Here is a 16,307-nt window from a genome sequence, read left to right on the forward strand (position 1 = left end):
ACAGCCCCATTATGGAGATTGTCTACTTGGAAATCTAGGTTTTGTTTTCTCTTTCTGCATTATTGTTTACATGATGTTCTTGTCCCTTTTTTGCCTCTGTTTTGCTCAGGTGGCTTCGGTGCTGCTCCAGTGTTTGGCAGCCCTCCCACTTTCGGGGGATCCCCTGGGTTTGGAGGGGTGCCAGCATTCGGTTCAGCCCCAACCTTTTCAAGCCCTCTGGGCTCAACGGGAGGCAAAGTGTTCGGCGAGGGTACAGCAGCAGCCAGCGCTGGAGGATTTGGGTAAGCCAACTAGGGTCCAGGGTTTGGGAAAACAATATTCTTGCATGACAAAAACTATTATGCTTAGTTACCTCTGCATTGACATAAAGAATATATTCTGTAATTGATTGCTAAGCTGTAAGTGTCCTTGGTTTGTTTGGTTGGTTTGTTGTTTGTTTTTCTTTAATTTCAAAAAAGGCATAAAACTAAGACTTTAACCTCAAAGGAAATAATGTATATGATCTCATTTTAATGCTGAAACTACTGTGTTGAATCTTTAGATTTAGAGATTGGGCAGGGGGAAATGTGAGTCATCTTGCAAGTGTCTAAGGAAATGCAGGAGTATTTTCTGTATGTACACTTAATGAGTTCAAATCTAGGCTTACAAACTATGTCCAGCAAATAAACTAATAAATATCATCATCTGTGACTGTCTAGCCACCTTATCCACTTGTGAGGTTTGGGCTAGAGATACTAATGAGAATTCAGTCTGTTCCCTCGCCTTTGGGCATGGGACAAAGCACCTGAAACAGCCTGTGCTCCCAGAGCGATTTGCGTTTGTTCCACACGGATTGTTTTTACCTGTTTCTTTACCCTTTAAGGCTATGCTTGGCACCAGAGCAGACAGCACGTTATTCCTCGTTTTGTTCAGCAAATACAGAATTTCAAACCTTGCAAAGCAGCTTCTGCAATAAGCAGGAAATGCATTTCTTCAACATTGCACTACCAGCAGGCTACTCTTCTTCACGCCCTACAATTATATTCAGGCTGAACAGGCTCAATTAAAAAAAGAAAAACTTCCAGTGAAAAGAGGAAACTGGATGTCTTCCCAATCTTAGTGTTTACGTATTTCACAAGCATTTGTCTTTAGTTTCAGGAGGAACTGCCTTTACGTAAGGTACATTAGAACAACCAGAAGTGTTAACTTGTTGATTCCTCATGATGTTAGGCAGATGCCCATCTACCAGGGCGCCCGTGAGCTGTGGGAGGCTTCAGCTGGGTGGGTCTGCTATATCCTGAACTCTGGTGCAGCAAATTGAAGAGTCCCTTTGGAAAGGGTAAAAATAGATGCAGCTTAATTAAATCCCCACAAAGAAGGATGCGCTTGTAGGGATGACTTAGCTTCAAATCAACTGATATTTTGTTCAGTTTCATCTTTCAGCCATTGCGCTGCAGGATTTTGTACTGAAAGTGGATGCGCTCAGTGACAATGTTGGAAGCTTAAAGATAAAACGGGATTCAAAACAAGCAGCGTGGTGATGCAAACAGAGGTCTTGCACAAGCGGTCTGCGGACTCAGAAAAGATAATTCCGTGGCTTAACTTATGGGAAGTTTTGAGAATTTCTTCTCTATTAGAAAGGTGAAGACCTAGTCTGATATTTTCAGAGTTGCCTGAAGAATTTTATTTTGATTTTAAAAGCTTTAAAATAGTGTGCAAAATTCCCAGGCAGTTTTACAAAAATCCAAATCTCAGTACAAATTTTGAGCAATAGTTTAATTCTGCAGTATAATGTAGCATCTGTGCAGAACTTCCTTTCTCCCTTTCTGTTGAAGTGAAACTTTAAAAATCCCACATCCAGAGAAGTTACTTGCCAGTACGTTGTGCGGTATTAGCTCTGAGTCCCTGAGAACACCCTGCTAACTTAAATGCATGTGATTCATTGCTGCTTCAATTCTGAAAAAATCTGCATCACTTGATAAATGACCTAGGTATCAAAAATAGAAACCACTACATTTCTTAGAAGTCTGCAATTCTGACTGTTCGTGAGCAAATAATGTTTCGCTTTCATAAACTAACCTCAAGTGCCTCTCAACTCTGTTCTGCATAGGAGCTTTATAAAAGACCTGAAAATATGGGCAAGATAGGTTTGATTAAGTTGTTACAGTCATTGCCTGGTATCTCGTGTCTTTTATGTGTTTAAAAAAAAATATCTGTCCATAGCTTAAGCTGTTTCTCTACTCGTGCTATGCTTAGCCTTTTTCAATAGGCATGTTCTTCTAGTTACAACTGAAAGAAGCAGTTTGAACTACAAGTTTCCTTGTCACTATTTCACCTCCACTTCCTTTCACCGAGTAGACATGACTTGTGTGTTTAGTGGCATAGTCCTGAGAAGATGGAGCACTGTAAAAACCTTTTGTTCTAAAATGCGTCACCCCATCTTGCTGCTTTTTAAAAAGAACTACAAAACCTGTTCTGCCTTTCCTGAGAAAACCACATTTGTGGTTCTGAGCTGAAGTTGTCTGCAAGAGTCAAGAGCCAAACCAGAGGCACAGGCAATTGTTAGCAGGGCCAAAGACGCAAAGTCACTGAACTGCCCGTTGTATCTAATGCTGTATATGGAAGTAGTGTGTACAGTTGACAGTGTCTGGGTGAATTGCTTGTCAGACTGCTACAGGGGTTGTCTTTTATCTGGAGAGATATATTTTGATGTGGTGTTTTGTTTGTGTTTTGTTTTTTTTAAAGTCTGCTAGATGCAAATGGATGGAGAGGTGGGTTAACGTGCTGTCAATTCATATTTTAAGTCAGAAATGACAGGAGCTTGTGCAAGGCACAGCCTTGCAAAGCTGGCACACTATATGACTTGACCAGCCGTCTGCTCAGGGGAGGGCTGGTGCTGGGTTAGTATGAGAGCGTTGGGCACTTGCAGAGCTTTAGCAGAGCTTGTCACTTTAAAATTTTGTGTCTGCATTTTGCCCAGTTTGAGTTAAAGGAACACTTGAAGCTTGTTTTTTGAGTGCACCTCTTACGTTCAGAATTGAGAGAAATGTATGGAGGGGCAGAGGACCATAATGCATGTCGTGGTCTTTTTAGTGTGTCATGCTGATAGTTCTACAATGCCTGGTTGGACAGTGTGGGTGGAGAAAGGACAGCAATTTCCATATATAAAAACGTTTCTTATTTCAGTCTCCAAAAGCAATTAGGGAAGTAATCCAAAGGTGGTGGGGAGAAGTGCCAGGTAGGTGCAGATCTTCAGGAAAGCACTGGAACTGTGTGTAGTTCAAAATGGGCTGGGGAGAGAAAGGAATTGAGGAATCTGCAGATGGTTTATGTGGACAGTGGGTAAGGTACCATCTGAAAGCTGGGAGTCTGGGTTCTGTATCTCTGCTTTGTGCTTGGCCGTTAGGAGCTCCTGCCAATTCTGAGTCTGCTACCCTGTTTGTGAAACGAAACAGTGCTGTACTTCTGAGCTTAAAGGGTGAAAACTACACACAGGGATGAACTCATGTATTCCATTTGATGGCTGGAGTTGGTATTTCCAAGCACTCGAAAACGTACCCTGTCTAAGCATGGACGTATTTATCTTTCTGTCTGGTGTACATTAAGGATAAGAGCTGAACAGACATTTGTATGTACAATAGTATTTCATAAACCAGAGAATCAGTTTCCAGAATGAACAATTATAATTATTCATATCAGGTGGTCTTGCTCTTTGATGTATCCTTGTTTAAGGAGTGCACTGTTATCATTGCGGGTATGGGGACAAACTTCCAGTGTAAGTGAGAAGATGCTTGCAAACACAAATTTTCTCTTTAAACTGCAGGTTTGGTGGTACCAGTAACAATACAGCGTCTTTTGGCACGCTAGCAAATCAAAATACCCCGACATTTGGATCGCTGTCACAACAGGGTACCGGTTTTGGCACACAAAGCAGTGGATTCTCAGCTTTTGGGACAGGTGGAGGAGGTAAGAGAAGCTAAAATATAGTGAATCTAACAGACCCCATATTTCCAGTTTTCCGTGGAACTTGGGCATGACTCCTCAGCTCCCTGACAAAAATCTGCCTGGTCCTGGTCCTGCTATAGGGAAGGTACCGTGTCCTGGAGAATCAAGCTGCAGAGTGGGGTGCAGTGTCTTCTCAGACTTGAGCTCGTAATTCTATCACTGATTTGCTGTGTGGCATGTCAGTAAATCACTCTTCTTTTGCACACCTCATCCGATTATTGCTTTTCACCCCTTCTTGTGGAGTTGTTCTTTTTTTCTGGAAGGAAAATATTGAGAAATAACGAATATCTCATCCGTACTATATGCGTGGCTATCTGTATATAAGTACTTAACGTCAAAAGACTATGCACTGCAAAATTGAGCTAGAACACCAATAGCCAAATTTCTATATGATGTAATTCAGTGTAGCTGCAGTGATTTACACAGGGCTGAGAACAGAGCCTTTGAGAGAGGATACGTTCATTGGGGTCTGCCTGTCACCATTGGCTTGCATTAAGCCCAAACTCCATCTTCAGAAAGCAGCCCTCTCTTTTCGTGGAGAGGTGAATAAACCAGGCACACTGTATGCAGTCGCTACTAATGAATGCTCCTAGCTGATGAGCAGTGAAAGCAAAGCCTTCCTAGGAACCGAGGCAAGTCACTTTTCTTCTGGATGGAGATTTGACTTTCATTGTTTGCTTATCGCGCTTTCCCTGGCCTAAGGCAGGAGAGAAATGTTTTTCGGTCTGTATGTGGGAGGGGACATTTACAGTAAATCTTATGCATTCATTTTGCCTTTTAACAATTATGTTTCTAATCTTGCATTTCTTTCAGGGTTTGGTTTTGGATCATCTAACACGTAAGTACCATTTTGTGTCTAACTCTTCATTAAAAATACAAATAGAATAGAAGAGTTGAATGGTTTACAAGAGCAAGCTTTGAAAGTAGCAGTGTGTGTTAATCGAGTATCTACTCCATTTATCAGGTTGAAACAAGGAATTAAATAAATCGGTACTTTTTTGGCTGAATTGAGATGATGACCTACAGTTAAAGAACAGGACTAAGAGCTGAGGTCAACTCTGTCATCCACTCTACCACTGGCTTGCTAGATTACTTTTAGCAAGTTTCTTAAACTTTATTTCCCTGTCAAGTAGAGAAAGCATGTATCTGTCCAGATGACAGGCTCTAGAAGCAGCATAATTATATCTAGTTAGTATTTGTTGATGCAGTCTCAGGTAAAAGATGCTGGAAATATGAATGCATTCTTACAATAAGCTTCTGATACTAGGGAAATTGGAAGTTTGTTTGAGAGATCTGCTGAATTAATACTGCCTGAGGGAGACTCTAGCACTCATTGCTGTGTTGTTTTGGGTTGTGTTTTTTTTTTCCACAGATCTTCCTCTGGATTTAGTGGATGGAGAAGCTAGGAACGTCCTGTAGAACTGCCATAGCTCCTGTATTCATGGGTCACCTACATGATCAATATCCAAACAGCTTTTCCTTTAAATACAAGTTCTCAGACTTTTTTTTTTAAGAAAAAGATTTTGCTTATTTTTATGCAACACTTGTTCTTGCTCTATATTAAACTATTTTATCTGCCTTGATGTTATTTGTGTTGGAAGGGTTTATCTCCCTGCATCTAGAAGAAATAGATGTATACTGTGGTTACTAGCCCTGTACTGGACTAGCTTTCTGTTGTTCATCCCTTGCCTAGACAAGGGAGTAGCTCGAGTTGGTTCCTGATACAAACCAGTACATTTTTCATTGAAGAGAATGACTGATTATCCTAGGCTCTTAAGAAGGGGCTGAAGTTTGCCCTGCTAATTTTAAGTATAGGATGGGGCACATGCTTATCTCACTGAAGTGCTAAAACTGAGTCATGTGTGAGCCAGAGGCTTAGTGGAGAAATAGGAAATTATCTGGGAAGAAACTGGCAGCATGCAGAACACGTTCCCATGGCAGTAACATTCAGCAAAGAGGTGGGAAATAAAAGCTCTCCTATTTTTACCTTTCTGTAAATTTTACAGAACTCAGAAAGTGGAACTCAGGTTATAGGGAGAACTTCTAGCCCTTGAATTACAAGTGTGACCATCCAGAGGCATTAGTGATTTTGCAGCTTGTGGCTTTGGCTGTTGGATGGTACTGTCAGCTACATTTTTTTCTAGCATGTATGAGACTACTTTTTCCCTGTAGCTCTTAGCTTTAGTCAATATCGTTTGTGCAATTCTCATATGTTTATACTTGAACATACTGAGCAAATGTTTTAAAGAATGCCCTGGAGGCATTCTGGACAAACACTTTTTCTATTTGATGCATCTGACCTCTATGAAACCTCTAAATGATGTAATGGGGTTTTGTTGCTCTGTGGAAAATGCATTTGAAATAACAGCTATGTATGAGTTGAATACATGCAGATTGCATGGTTTTATCTTGTTGGTCCCGTTAGGACATTTTGGGGTACTTCTGCTTTTTCTGTTTTCAGCAGAAACATTCTAATGTTTCTCTTTTTTTTTTTTTTTTTTAAATAACCACGCAATGTGATGAAGGGTGTCATTTTCTGGTTTGGTGGGCATATGGTCACTTTTTGGAATTGTAAATAGTTGGTAACTGCTTGTTTTCATGTCCAGTGTTATAAACTAAATACTTATGTCAACAGTTCCTGAAGAAATCGCTTTTTTCAAGTTAACCTCAAAAGTTAGCCTTCATCCAGGTCTTGTCCTAGTTGTGGAAAGTGTCCTTCCTATCTCTGCACCTGGGAGTGACATCAGGTAGGTTCCCCTTAAAAAGGAAGACTACTGAAATATGGGAAATACAGCATACAAAGAGGGCTTATTTTTAGATATGGAGAGGCTTTGCAAGGCTGTAGGCTCTAAGGCTTTTACATATGCCCTGGATTTCTGAACCCTGGCATGCCACAGGTCGTATTAGAGACAGCACTGTTGTCAGGGGGTTGTTTATAACCTCCCTGTCCCTCTAATGGAAGAGAGCGAGTGCTAGCGATCCTGGGATCACAGTACTAGAACAGAGGAGAAAACTCTGAAATTTCCTGGTTTGGAGATGGAAGGAAAAGCTGAAGATGTGTTAAAGTGTGCCCTCCCAGTATGTTCTCCCTGACTATATGACGCTTCTTAAGGCATAGAGGTGATACTGCTGTTCTGCTTTCCTTCCTCTTTATAAATAGCAGCTGGCCCAAACCATTGACCTTAAATTCTTTGCATTAATCTCCCCTGGCTGTGGCATGCGACACCTCCTAGCAAGGCCGTATCAGCTGTGCTCCCCCAGATAGCTAATAAACCTCTTGCTATGGAGAAGATTGGCTTGGTAAGAATGTGATGATGGCATGCTGAGCCATTTGAAGTTTCTTTTTTGGAATGATGGGGGTTGTCCCTGCTGTGCTGCTTGGTACCTGTTTAACTCCTTTACCTTCTGCAAGTGAAGGGCCATTAGAATGTGTGTTCAGTCAGGGTCTGGAGTAATTTTCTTGCAGTGCTTCCAAAATCATGGCTGAAACAACCCAACCCCCTGAACTATCTGCCCTTGAGAAATGGGTGCTGCTCCTGGTTTCCATAGTAGCTGCTGGAAGAGCTGAGCAGTGTAGAGAGGCTGATCGTGACCACAAGCCTACAGGAATATGCACAAAATGTAGCAAAGTCGACTTTGAAAAACCTGCATTTTTATTAGATGACTCAAGGACTTGGCAAATGCGTGTGGCACTAGGTTGGTGGTTGCCAGAAGCTGTTACGGTTTGTCATCTGTGTTAGGTGGCCTGTGATCTCATGGCCTCTGTCCAGTTTTTTGTGGACAGATGTCCACCAAAGAATAAAGCTACTAGCCCAGAAAGCCCCCATCTTGGCAGACCTGGTAAGGAAGCCAAGGACTAACTGGGCTTGGAGCCCTCATGTTAGTTGTTTTGTTGTCTGTGCTGGTTAATCCTCAAATAACTAACAGCAGCCATTCCGTGACTACTGTGAAGGAGCTTATCGTTTTGTCTGTGCTAATGTGGTTGTGCCTTTTCTTTTTTTTTTTTCCCTGCTATTTCAGTATGAGAAGAAATCTTCTGAGCCTTTTATCAAAAGTGGAGTCTTAATTATTTCTAATGAAAAAACACACTTATTTTTCCCTCCCCTGAGGCTATGCCATGGCCTCGAGGCAGTGGAAAGCCAAGTGCTGGTGATGCTCTGCTCTGGCAGAGGACTAATGATGGTGTTACAGACTTGGTGGGCAGAGGGGAGCCTGAGGCGTAGAGAGGATCTCCCCAAACCCGCAGAGAGACCAGACCAGGGATTTCTGCTTCCTTGAAGGCTAAAAGAGCAACAAAGAAAAGAGCCTTTTTCTGGAGAAGGGGCAAAATGTAGCTTCGTCACAAAGAGGCACAAAAAGGAGGGTTTATTATTTAAACACCTGTTTTAAAGGTTTTACTGTGTAATACTTGGTATTGCAGTATACAAATGTCTCGCAGAGTACCAGTGGTCTTAGCCATACTGCTCCATCCAGATCTGTCTCCTGGGAGGGAAGGACATAATTTCTTTGGATCTTCTGTGCCACAGTGCCATGGTGCAGAGAGGCGACCAGAGGACAAATGCCGGTGGCATTCCTCAGCTGTCGAACCAAGGAGGGATCGCAGGGCTGAAGTTGATCCCATGCTACCGGGTTATATCCCTCGGCTCGCCTTGTCCCTCATGGCCACCTCCTTGCCCAAGCGGTGCCGGAGGCTGAGCTGACGTGCTGCTGACCAAAACCCTAGCGATGCTCCGTGGGAGAAACCCAGTGTGTTTCTGATATGACCATCCCACTCCAGATGGGCTTCTCAGCCTGAACAGTGAGCTGCTGTGGTGTGTTTGCGTGTGTGTGGTGAGTCTTGGGGATGAGTAGGATCCCTGTGAGAGATGGTGGAGGTCGGAAAAGTGCTGCTTGAACAAGTGGGACCCTTGCTTCAGCTGCTGGGAGCAGGGAGTGAGGCAGTGGAAAGGTGAAGGCAGGTGGTGGCACTACCTCTCCTCCTACCCCTTTGCCAGGAAGCAGGGGCACCGTCTCGGCCGGCGCTGGTCTGTACCCCTTGCCAGCAGTCCTGTGTGGAGCTGCCTCCCTTCACCCCATCGGCCCCTGTATGTGTCCCTGCTGCTGCGGGCCCGGAGGCTGAAGTGACATTTTGTTTATCCCTTCTTAGTTTTCATGTGTCCTGCCCTTGTGCGTTGCTTTCAGCATTGCTTACAAGGAAAAATAATCCTGCATGAGGCTTTGGTATGAGCATGTCTGGTAGTGCCGAGGGAGTTTTTGTTCCTAGATAAATGTCACGTTGAGCCCCAGAGGCTGGGAAGAGGCGGTTGGAGCTCGGCAGGGATGAGCAGCACCATCCTTTCTCCCTCTCACAGCAGCGAGGCCCCAAGGTCCTGCAGCCATTGAGAAAAGACCGACTCTTCCTCACCGAGGGATGAACTTGGACGCGTCGGCTCATTTTTCAATTCTGCACACCTACGTGTGCCCATGGGCTTCTGCCTTGGCTGCCCGAGGGCCCTGCAGTTACGCTCAGCACATTCCCTGCCTTACACCATCCCCACCTTGGTTTTCTGCTGCTTCCAGTAAGTCACAAAGCTCCTTCTCTACAAACACCTCTCTTGCTCCCGTGGCAGAGCCGGGACTTCTCTGTACTTGCCTTTATCACACAGGGGCACACTCCGTGCTGCCAGTGCCTGCGTCTGACCTCGTACCGTTCCCCGGAACACGAGATAAAACGAGGTGCTGTGGTGCTGTTCCTGGGAGCACGCAGCCGCGGGTGATGCTCTGGCCTTGGACTGCAGCCCTGCCTCATCACAACATGCCCCTTGCAGCCCCCTGTCTCGGAGCAAGGTGCTGGAGTCGCTCCCGTGCCAGTGCTCCTTGCAAAACCTCCCTGCGGTTCTGCTCTGCAGGTGCCAGGAGCTTCAGCGCTTCAAATGCGCCGTGCTTAAACAAAGCCAGAACGGGTTCTGCATCAAAGGTGAAATCAGCTGTTACTCTGTTTTGAGGGGGAAATGTGGGACAACCCCAAAGTTATGAATCATGGTAGGCTCAGACCTGATTCTCCAGTGCTGCTCTCCTGTGTTTGGGCTTTTTGCCAGGACTCTGTACCCGATAGGTTTATGGGGACCAATTTACAAAGGTGTTACTAAAGGCAGCCTTGGAAATCTCAATGCAGATTGTTTGAGGAGCTCTGTTATAATTACATGCATGCAACACATGACACAGTATTTTTATGGGTTTTTTAATAGATGTTTCAAGGCTCCTCAGTGCATTGCTAAAAATATTTTGCTTTAAAACTTGAAAATATGAAGGAATAAAATGAATGTTTGCAGCTGCTGCACGTGAACAGCTCAAGAAGATGTGAGATAGAAGAAATGGGAAACAAAACCTGATTTGCATCAGTAGAGGGAAGTCCCTGCAAACAGTTTTGCGCAGGGACCGTGGAGGCCAGGGGGTATTTCTTCAAATGAAGGAACTGTTGCTTCAGTCTGCTTAAAACCGAGGTTAGAAAATCATGAAACCAAGCGACAAAACCTCTAGAAAGGTGAAGTTTGATTTGTAGCCTCGGCATAGATGCGCTGCAGTAACGATTGGCGTTGGTGCTACCCGAAGCACCGGAGCTGGGCTCCCACATCACCCGGGCTCTGCTGGGTTCAGCCGCCGATGTCCTTCCCGCTGCCCTCCTGATCCTTCCCAGGGGGTTTCCGATGTCTCCGTGCAGACGGTGACCGGGCGCTTTCGGTTTTTTTCAGGGTGTCACTCAAAACAGCTGTGAGTTGGCTGGTGTCCCCTCTCCACCCCTCCCTCCCTCCAAAACTAGGACATCTAAATTTAACCTGCTATCAACAGATGAGGCTGAAGAGTTTCCACTGTGGAAAGGAATCCCGCTCAGAACCTGTCCTCTGCTCGGGCTCCATCCGTGCACATTCCTCTCCTCACGCCATGACCTCCCGTACGTTTCATTCCTCCTCTTCCTCTCCTGCACTTGGGTTTGTGTCACTGCTACGGGCTGATGGAGCTCCCCAAACTGACTCCGTGGCTGTGTTTTATGTGGGCACACACCTCAGTGGTTGGTGGATGGCGGTACCCTCTCCCTCCTGCCCGGCAGCAGCGTGCAGAAGGCTCTTGAGCTGCAAATGTTGGCTGCATCCTTTAAGGGACATAACAGGCTTGTAACAAGCTCCCGTTCGCTCCAGGCAGGGCCCAGGGAGATGCAGCGAAGGGGAGATATCGGTGTGAGGTGCACCTTGTTGGGGGGTACCCCACAGGTAAGGGTCCAGCCCCAGTACTCGGGGCACACACCGGGAAAGCCCTGAGCGTGGTGAGGTTCCTTCAGCCCAACCGGGCAGGAGGGTCCTGGGGGTGCTGGGTGGGAGCCGATGGAGCACGTGAGCTTGCAGCAGACAGAGCAAGTCTTTGCTGCTTTTTGGAGAAGCCTTGATGCTTCTTTGCAGGCTGGAACAGAGAGCAGCAAAATTATTGAAATAACAACAACAACAACAACAAAAAAGAGAAATCTGTGTCTTCCTTGGGGCGCAGCTGGTGGGAAGGGAGCCCATGGCAGGAGGAGCTGGGGCACAACAGACCTGGAAGATGCCAGGGTTGGGCCCTGTGGGTGAATGGGTCAGCACAGGAGCTGTGCCTGCCGCTTGGCCAGGCACCCCCTTGCTCTCCAAAAATAATTTCAGCCGTTTCCTTTACTGCAAAAAGTAACCTAACAGAGCAAACAAAACCTAAAGGTGAAAATTTTTGGCGGGGAAGGAATAATGAAATGAACGCAGCGTGGTATTTGAAAACCAGTCATATGTACACTGCAGCAGCTTTTAACCTCTCGTCTGCCCAGGGCTGAAAGGGCCGGGCTGCTCTCTGCTGCCCGGGGTACCGGAGCCCGCCGGAGAGGCTGCCCCTCTCCAGATGTGGTATCTACAGCTAACATCTGACCAGGCTTTTGCTAAATAAGCAAACGGCATCAGGAAACCGAACCGTGCGGAAGTTCAGCTGCTGGCTGTGCCGACCAGCTCGGCTCTGCCCTGCCGAAACAAGATGCACAGCAACCTGGTAATGAAAAATGCAGGATGTCGGCTGGTAGCTTTAACCAGAAACCTTTGTGCTCTGTCTGATGCGGCGTAAGAACTGAAATGGAGAGAAAAGGCACTCGTGGTAAATAGGGTGTTTATCACCACCTTGAAATGTGGGTGCAGAGGTGGTGGAGCCGTTCGTTTAAAAACAGCCACCGCCCAAACGACTCCAGGCAGACGCATTTGAAAATTTCACTTTATTTCTGTCTCTTATAAAAGCAGGGTTTTGGTTTGTTTTTTTTTTACATCTCTGTAAGTGTCCAGACTCGGTACATCTTGGTTTTGTTTTCACAGTATCTCTGCAAGTCCAAGGACAATTCTTATTGCCGTGCCAGGAGCCAGGGCAGGAGGGACGGCGGTGCCGAGGCTCGGGCAGCCCTCCCCTTACCCCTGCTGCCGGACCCAGCCTTGCTCTCCACCGCGCCGGCTCAACAGGTCTACCCCTCCTCAACACTGCTTAATATCTTTATTGACTCTCCGTGAGGCTGTCCCTCTCTCGCCACGCTCGTCTTCGTGTCAAGGGTAGGAAAGGCGAACCGAGGGGTCCGTGACGCTGCTGGGCACGTTGGCCGTGCTCGACGGTGTCTGCCAGCCCCTGCCCTGCTGCTGGCTCGGGGGGAGAGGGTGCAGGAGAGGGTCTCGGCCAGGGCTCGCCCTGCTGCTTCCCACCCTGGACCGCTATGGGATTCAGACAGGGATGGTCAGGCTACGCTCTCAGCTCCTGTGGTGATTTGGGGCTATAAAGAGCTGAGCATCATTGATGGTGAGGTGAGGCAGAGACAAGCTCACGTACATCAGTATCCCATGTTGGTGCCCCATCACCTTCCCAGTGTATCCGTTGCGCATTCCTGGTTTGCCAAAAAGCTGCCAGAGAAGGAGCTTTATTTACCTCTGCTTATTTACCGCTTGGTGCGGGACACCCTGGGTCCCCAGACATTTAAGTCCCCATTGGGACCCTGTCAATCCCCATGCTAACCATGTGGCCGTTAACCAGCCGTATCAATAGCGATGTCTATAGCACCTGTCACTTCCAGCCACCGTTCCCTTTGTATTTAATCTGTCCCCATCAGTTTCGTAATGAAGCAGCATTGGAAAAACATCACTTTTAATCACAACACATGAAATCTCAAAAGAGGCAGCATCACTTTTCTATGCCGTGTCTGGTGATGCAGATGGAGGTGGAGGGGCACGTTTCAACCTAGGCACGGGATAAAGGCATTCTTTGGGAGGGGAGAAGTCCATGCAAAGCCGACCCCAATGTGAAATTTGAATTTTGTATTTACTGCTTAGCTGGGTCTGTTCAGTGCAACAGGAGGAATTAGCCAGGAGGTTACTATCAAATTGCATGGATGCATCCAGTCCACCAGGTAGAGGGAGTAGGAGGAACCAGATTTACTTAATGCACTGGGAGACTAAGTCCAACACAAAGCTAAGTGGAAAAGGACGTAGGTGTTCCCTGAATGTGGTTTTTGGTGACTGAGAAGAAATCTTTCCTTGGAATTCCTTCGTGCAGCTAATTAAGACAACTGGGTCCGATTTCTTTGACCCATGCTGACATCAGTGAGAACTGTAAGTACTCAGCACCTGGAGACAAAGTGAATACCAGACATAAATACCCCTTCTGCTCCCACCCACGGGACTGCCCAGAAGCGCATCTAAGCGGCAGCCGAGATGCGTGCAAGCGTTATCAGCTATTCACCCACAGCTCACATTTTGTCCTCTTCTGTGTGTATTGCCTAGGAGAAAATACAGACAAGTCCCGAAGGGCTGTGCCAGTAGAGCTATAGTTAGGATTTGAATCCATGTGAGAAAATGGAGTTTAATACAGAGAGTGACTGTGCAAGTCAAAGTCTCCCTAGCTTCATCCTTTATAGTCCCAAAGCCTAGATTTAGGCAACCTTTGGCTCATGGATTTGGGCTGGATCCAGTCCATTCGTTTGCAAGCTGCTCGTAACGCTGGACTTCGTACCTCAAAGGTCTGCCCGTTGGAGAGAGCAGCTCCGTGGCTGAGCATCTCTGAAAACCGGTGCGTGGAGGAGGGCGGTCTCCCCTGGAAATGGGAGCATGGTTGCAGGGAGCCAGGATCCTTCTTTGCTGGTTTGAGACTGTCATGGTGGGGGACACATCTTCTGGGTATGCTTTCCCCAGGCAGGTGGTGATGTTGAACCTGTTGCCAAAGTAGATGGTGTGGCTTTGGAGAAGTGAGGAAGGAGAATTTCTTGCTGGTAACGTCCTGTGGGGGAGATGAAGATGGCAATAGCAGCTGACTGTTGCCTCTCCAAGGGGAGAGCCTTTTGAGCAGCATGTGTGTGGTGGTGAGACCTGTTCAGACCAGCTCAGCCGGGCCAGCCTTGTGTCTGGCACGCTGAGCTCTCTTCAGTCCTACCTCTTGAGGCAGATTGTTAATAAGAGGAAGAAATGTTATGTAGGGGAAGGAGCTGCAGAGGGAAGGGGAAGAAGGGATCTGCCTCGGGCCATGTGCTGGAGCAGGAGAGCAGATCCTCCGCTCCCCGTCCCGTGCCCTGTCCTCCCGATGCCACCTCCACCGCAGAACTTCTGCCGGCACACCGTGCCCCTGCCACGCAAACGGCTCTTCCGTGCCGCCTTCCTCTGCGGAAGGGCATCTGGTCACCTCTGAAGCCATCGGGACAAGGTCCTCGTTAAAACCTACAGGTTCCACCTCCTGCTCCAAATGCACCTCACTCGCGGAGGATCTACACCCAAGACTCGGGTGTTCCCCTGCTTGCGCCCTTTCTTGCGTTACCCTTTGCTACACCGATGTTTGTGCCACAACCAGACAGGTACAGAATCACCCGTGGTCCTGTCTGTACCCCGTTCCTGACAGTCGTGTAGATCACAAGGTCACGTGGAAGAAAATTATCTACTAACCCCAATGTGATTTGTTATCATGGGAAGAAGAGGGTTTTTCATAGCTTCTGCTTCTAGTGTCTGCTAGGAACGGGTGCCTGCTGCTTTCAGACGTGGCTGTTCCTGAATTATGGATATTGCTGGGTAGACTCCGTAGATTAAGATCTGCCCTTGCTTACACCCATGCATCCAATGACTTCGGAAGGATCCTTTTTATATCCTGCTCTTCTTACAGCACCGTCATTTGGATTTCATGGGGAAACGGGGCAACAGAGCTTCACCCAACAACAGCCACTGCACGAGCCCTTGGCTCTTGAGCCACGAGAAGGTGAGACCGAGGGCTAGCTGGGCAAACATCTGCGTGTCCCAAAGAGAAACCCGGTGGGACATCCCCCCTCCCCTCTCAATTTATGTTGATTCCCAGGGCCACAGTTCCAGCTGTGAGATTATCCCATGTCATAATGCGAACGGCAGACCGAGATCACCAAGCGTAAGCAGCGCAAGCTTGCTTGCTACCCCTTCTGCGAAGCAGGGAGATGGCCTAGTAGCTCCCGCTCGAGAGACATCCTACAGCAGGTTTGTTATTTGCATTGCTTTGAAACTGAGATTATTTCCATGCTTCCTTGTTGCAGGTTTTAAAACCAGGAGGATTTTTCTTTCTAGCCAAATTTCTTCCAATTTCATGCCCTTTTCATCCGTCAGCCCGTGACACAGTGACAATCTCTTCCTTGTTCCAAAACTTTCTCCCAAAAATTCTGTAGAAAGGACATTCTGCCTGGTGGTGTTCTTGGTTGGTTGGTTCGTTTGTTTGTTTGTTTTCAAACATAGCTTTAAGGCAAAAGTTTGGCAATGCAAAGCAAAGTCTACATAAGGCCGCATGACTTGGATTTGCAACTCAGAACCTTACAGCTTAAAAAAAAAAAAAAAATTCCTTATCTTAAATAGTGAACTTCTAGCTCCAGGAACTTGTTTCGTTCTCAACCAAAAAGGGAAAAAAAAAAAAAAAAAAAAAAGAGGCTCTTAAAATCCCAAATAAAATGTTCTTATTGTTCTGGGCAGTCTGGACAAGCTAATGAGACTGAAGTTCAAACAGAAACTAAAGTAGGGAAGAAAAAAAAAAAGCTATACGGGTAGACATCAGTGTTAGTTTCTTCCCTTAGGAATCCAGTGATGAGACAGACCCCAGTCAAAGGTCTCCTCTTTAGCTTTAGCACAGTGAAATCCGTCCCAATGGGAGAAGGTAGAATGGTTGCATTTGTTGAATGAATAAAAAGTGCATTTTGATTTTGCTCAGATCATACATGTGTATTCTAATACCTAAGTGATTGTTTTGCTTTGTTTTGTTTTTGTTGGTGGTTTTTTTTTTCTACCTTTTGGTGCCGGGATGCCAGGTTTATA

General features: G+C 46.4%; 1 protein-coding gene across 1 annotated transcript in view; it reads left to right on the top strand.

Annotated features, from left to right (window-relative positions):
• NUP214 (nucleoporin 214kDa) overlaps positions 1-5,567 on the top strand; it is a gene marked incomplete at its 5' end in the record, with an annotated part of 45,122 nt that extends 39,555 nt beyond the window's left edge. The window contains 4 exons of the mRNA XM_009697272.1: positions 110-281; positions 3,803-3,945; positions 4,798-4,822; positions 5,357-5,567. Of these exons, the coding sequence (XP_009695574.1) occupies positions 110-281; positions 3,803-3,945; positions 4,798-4,822; positions 5,357-5,390 (374 nt within the window). The remainder of the gene's footprint in view (positions 1-109; positions 282-3,802; positions 3,946-4,797; positions 4,823-5,356) is intronic.
• Positions 5,568-16,307: the final 10,740 nt, after the last annotated feature.

Source organism: Cariama cristata, unplaced genomic scaffold, assembly GCF_000690535.1.
Source record: "Cariama cristata isolate BGI_N322 unplaced genomic scaffold, ASM69053v1 scaffold4513, whole genome shotgun sequence".
NCBI classification, from domain to species: Eukaryota; Metazoa; Chordata; class Aves; order Cariamiformes; family Cariamidae; genus Cariama; species Cariama cristata.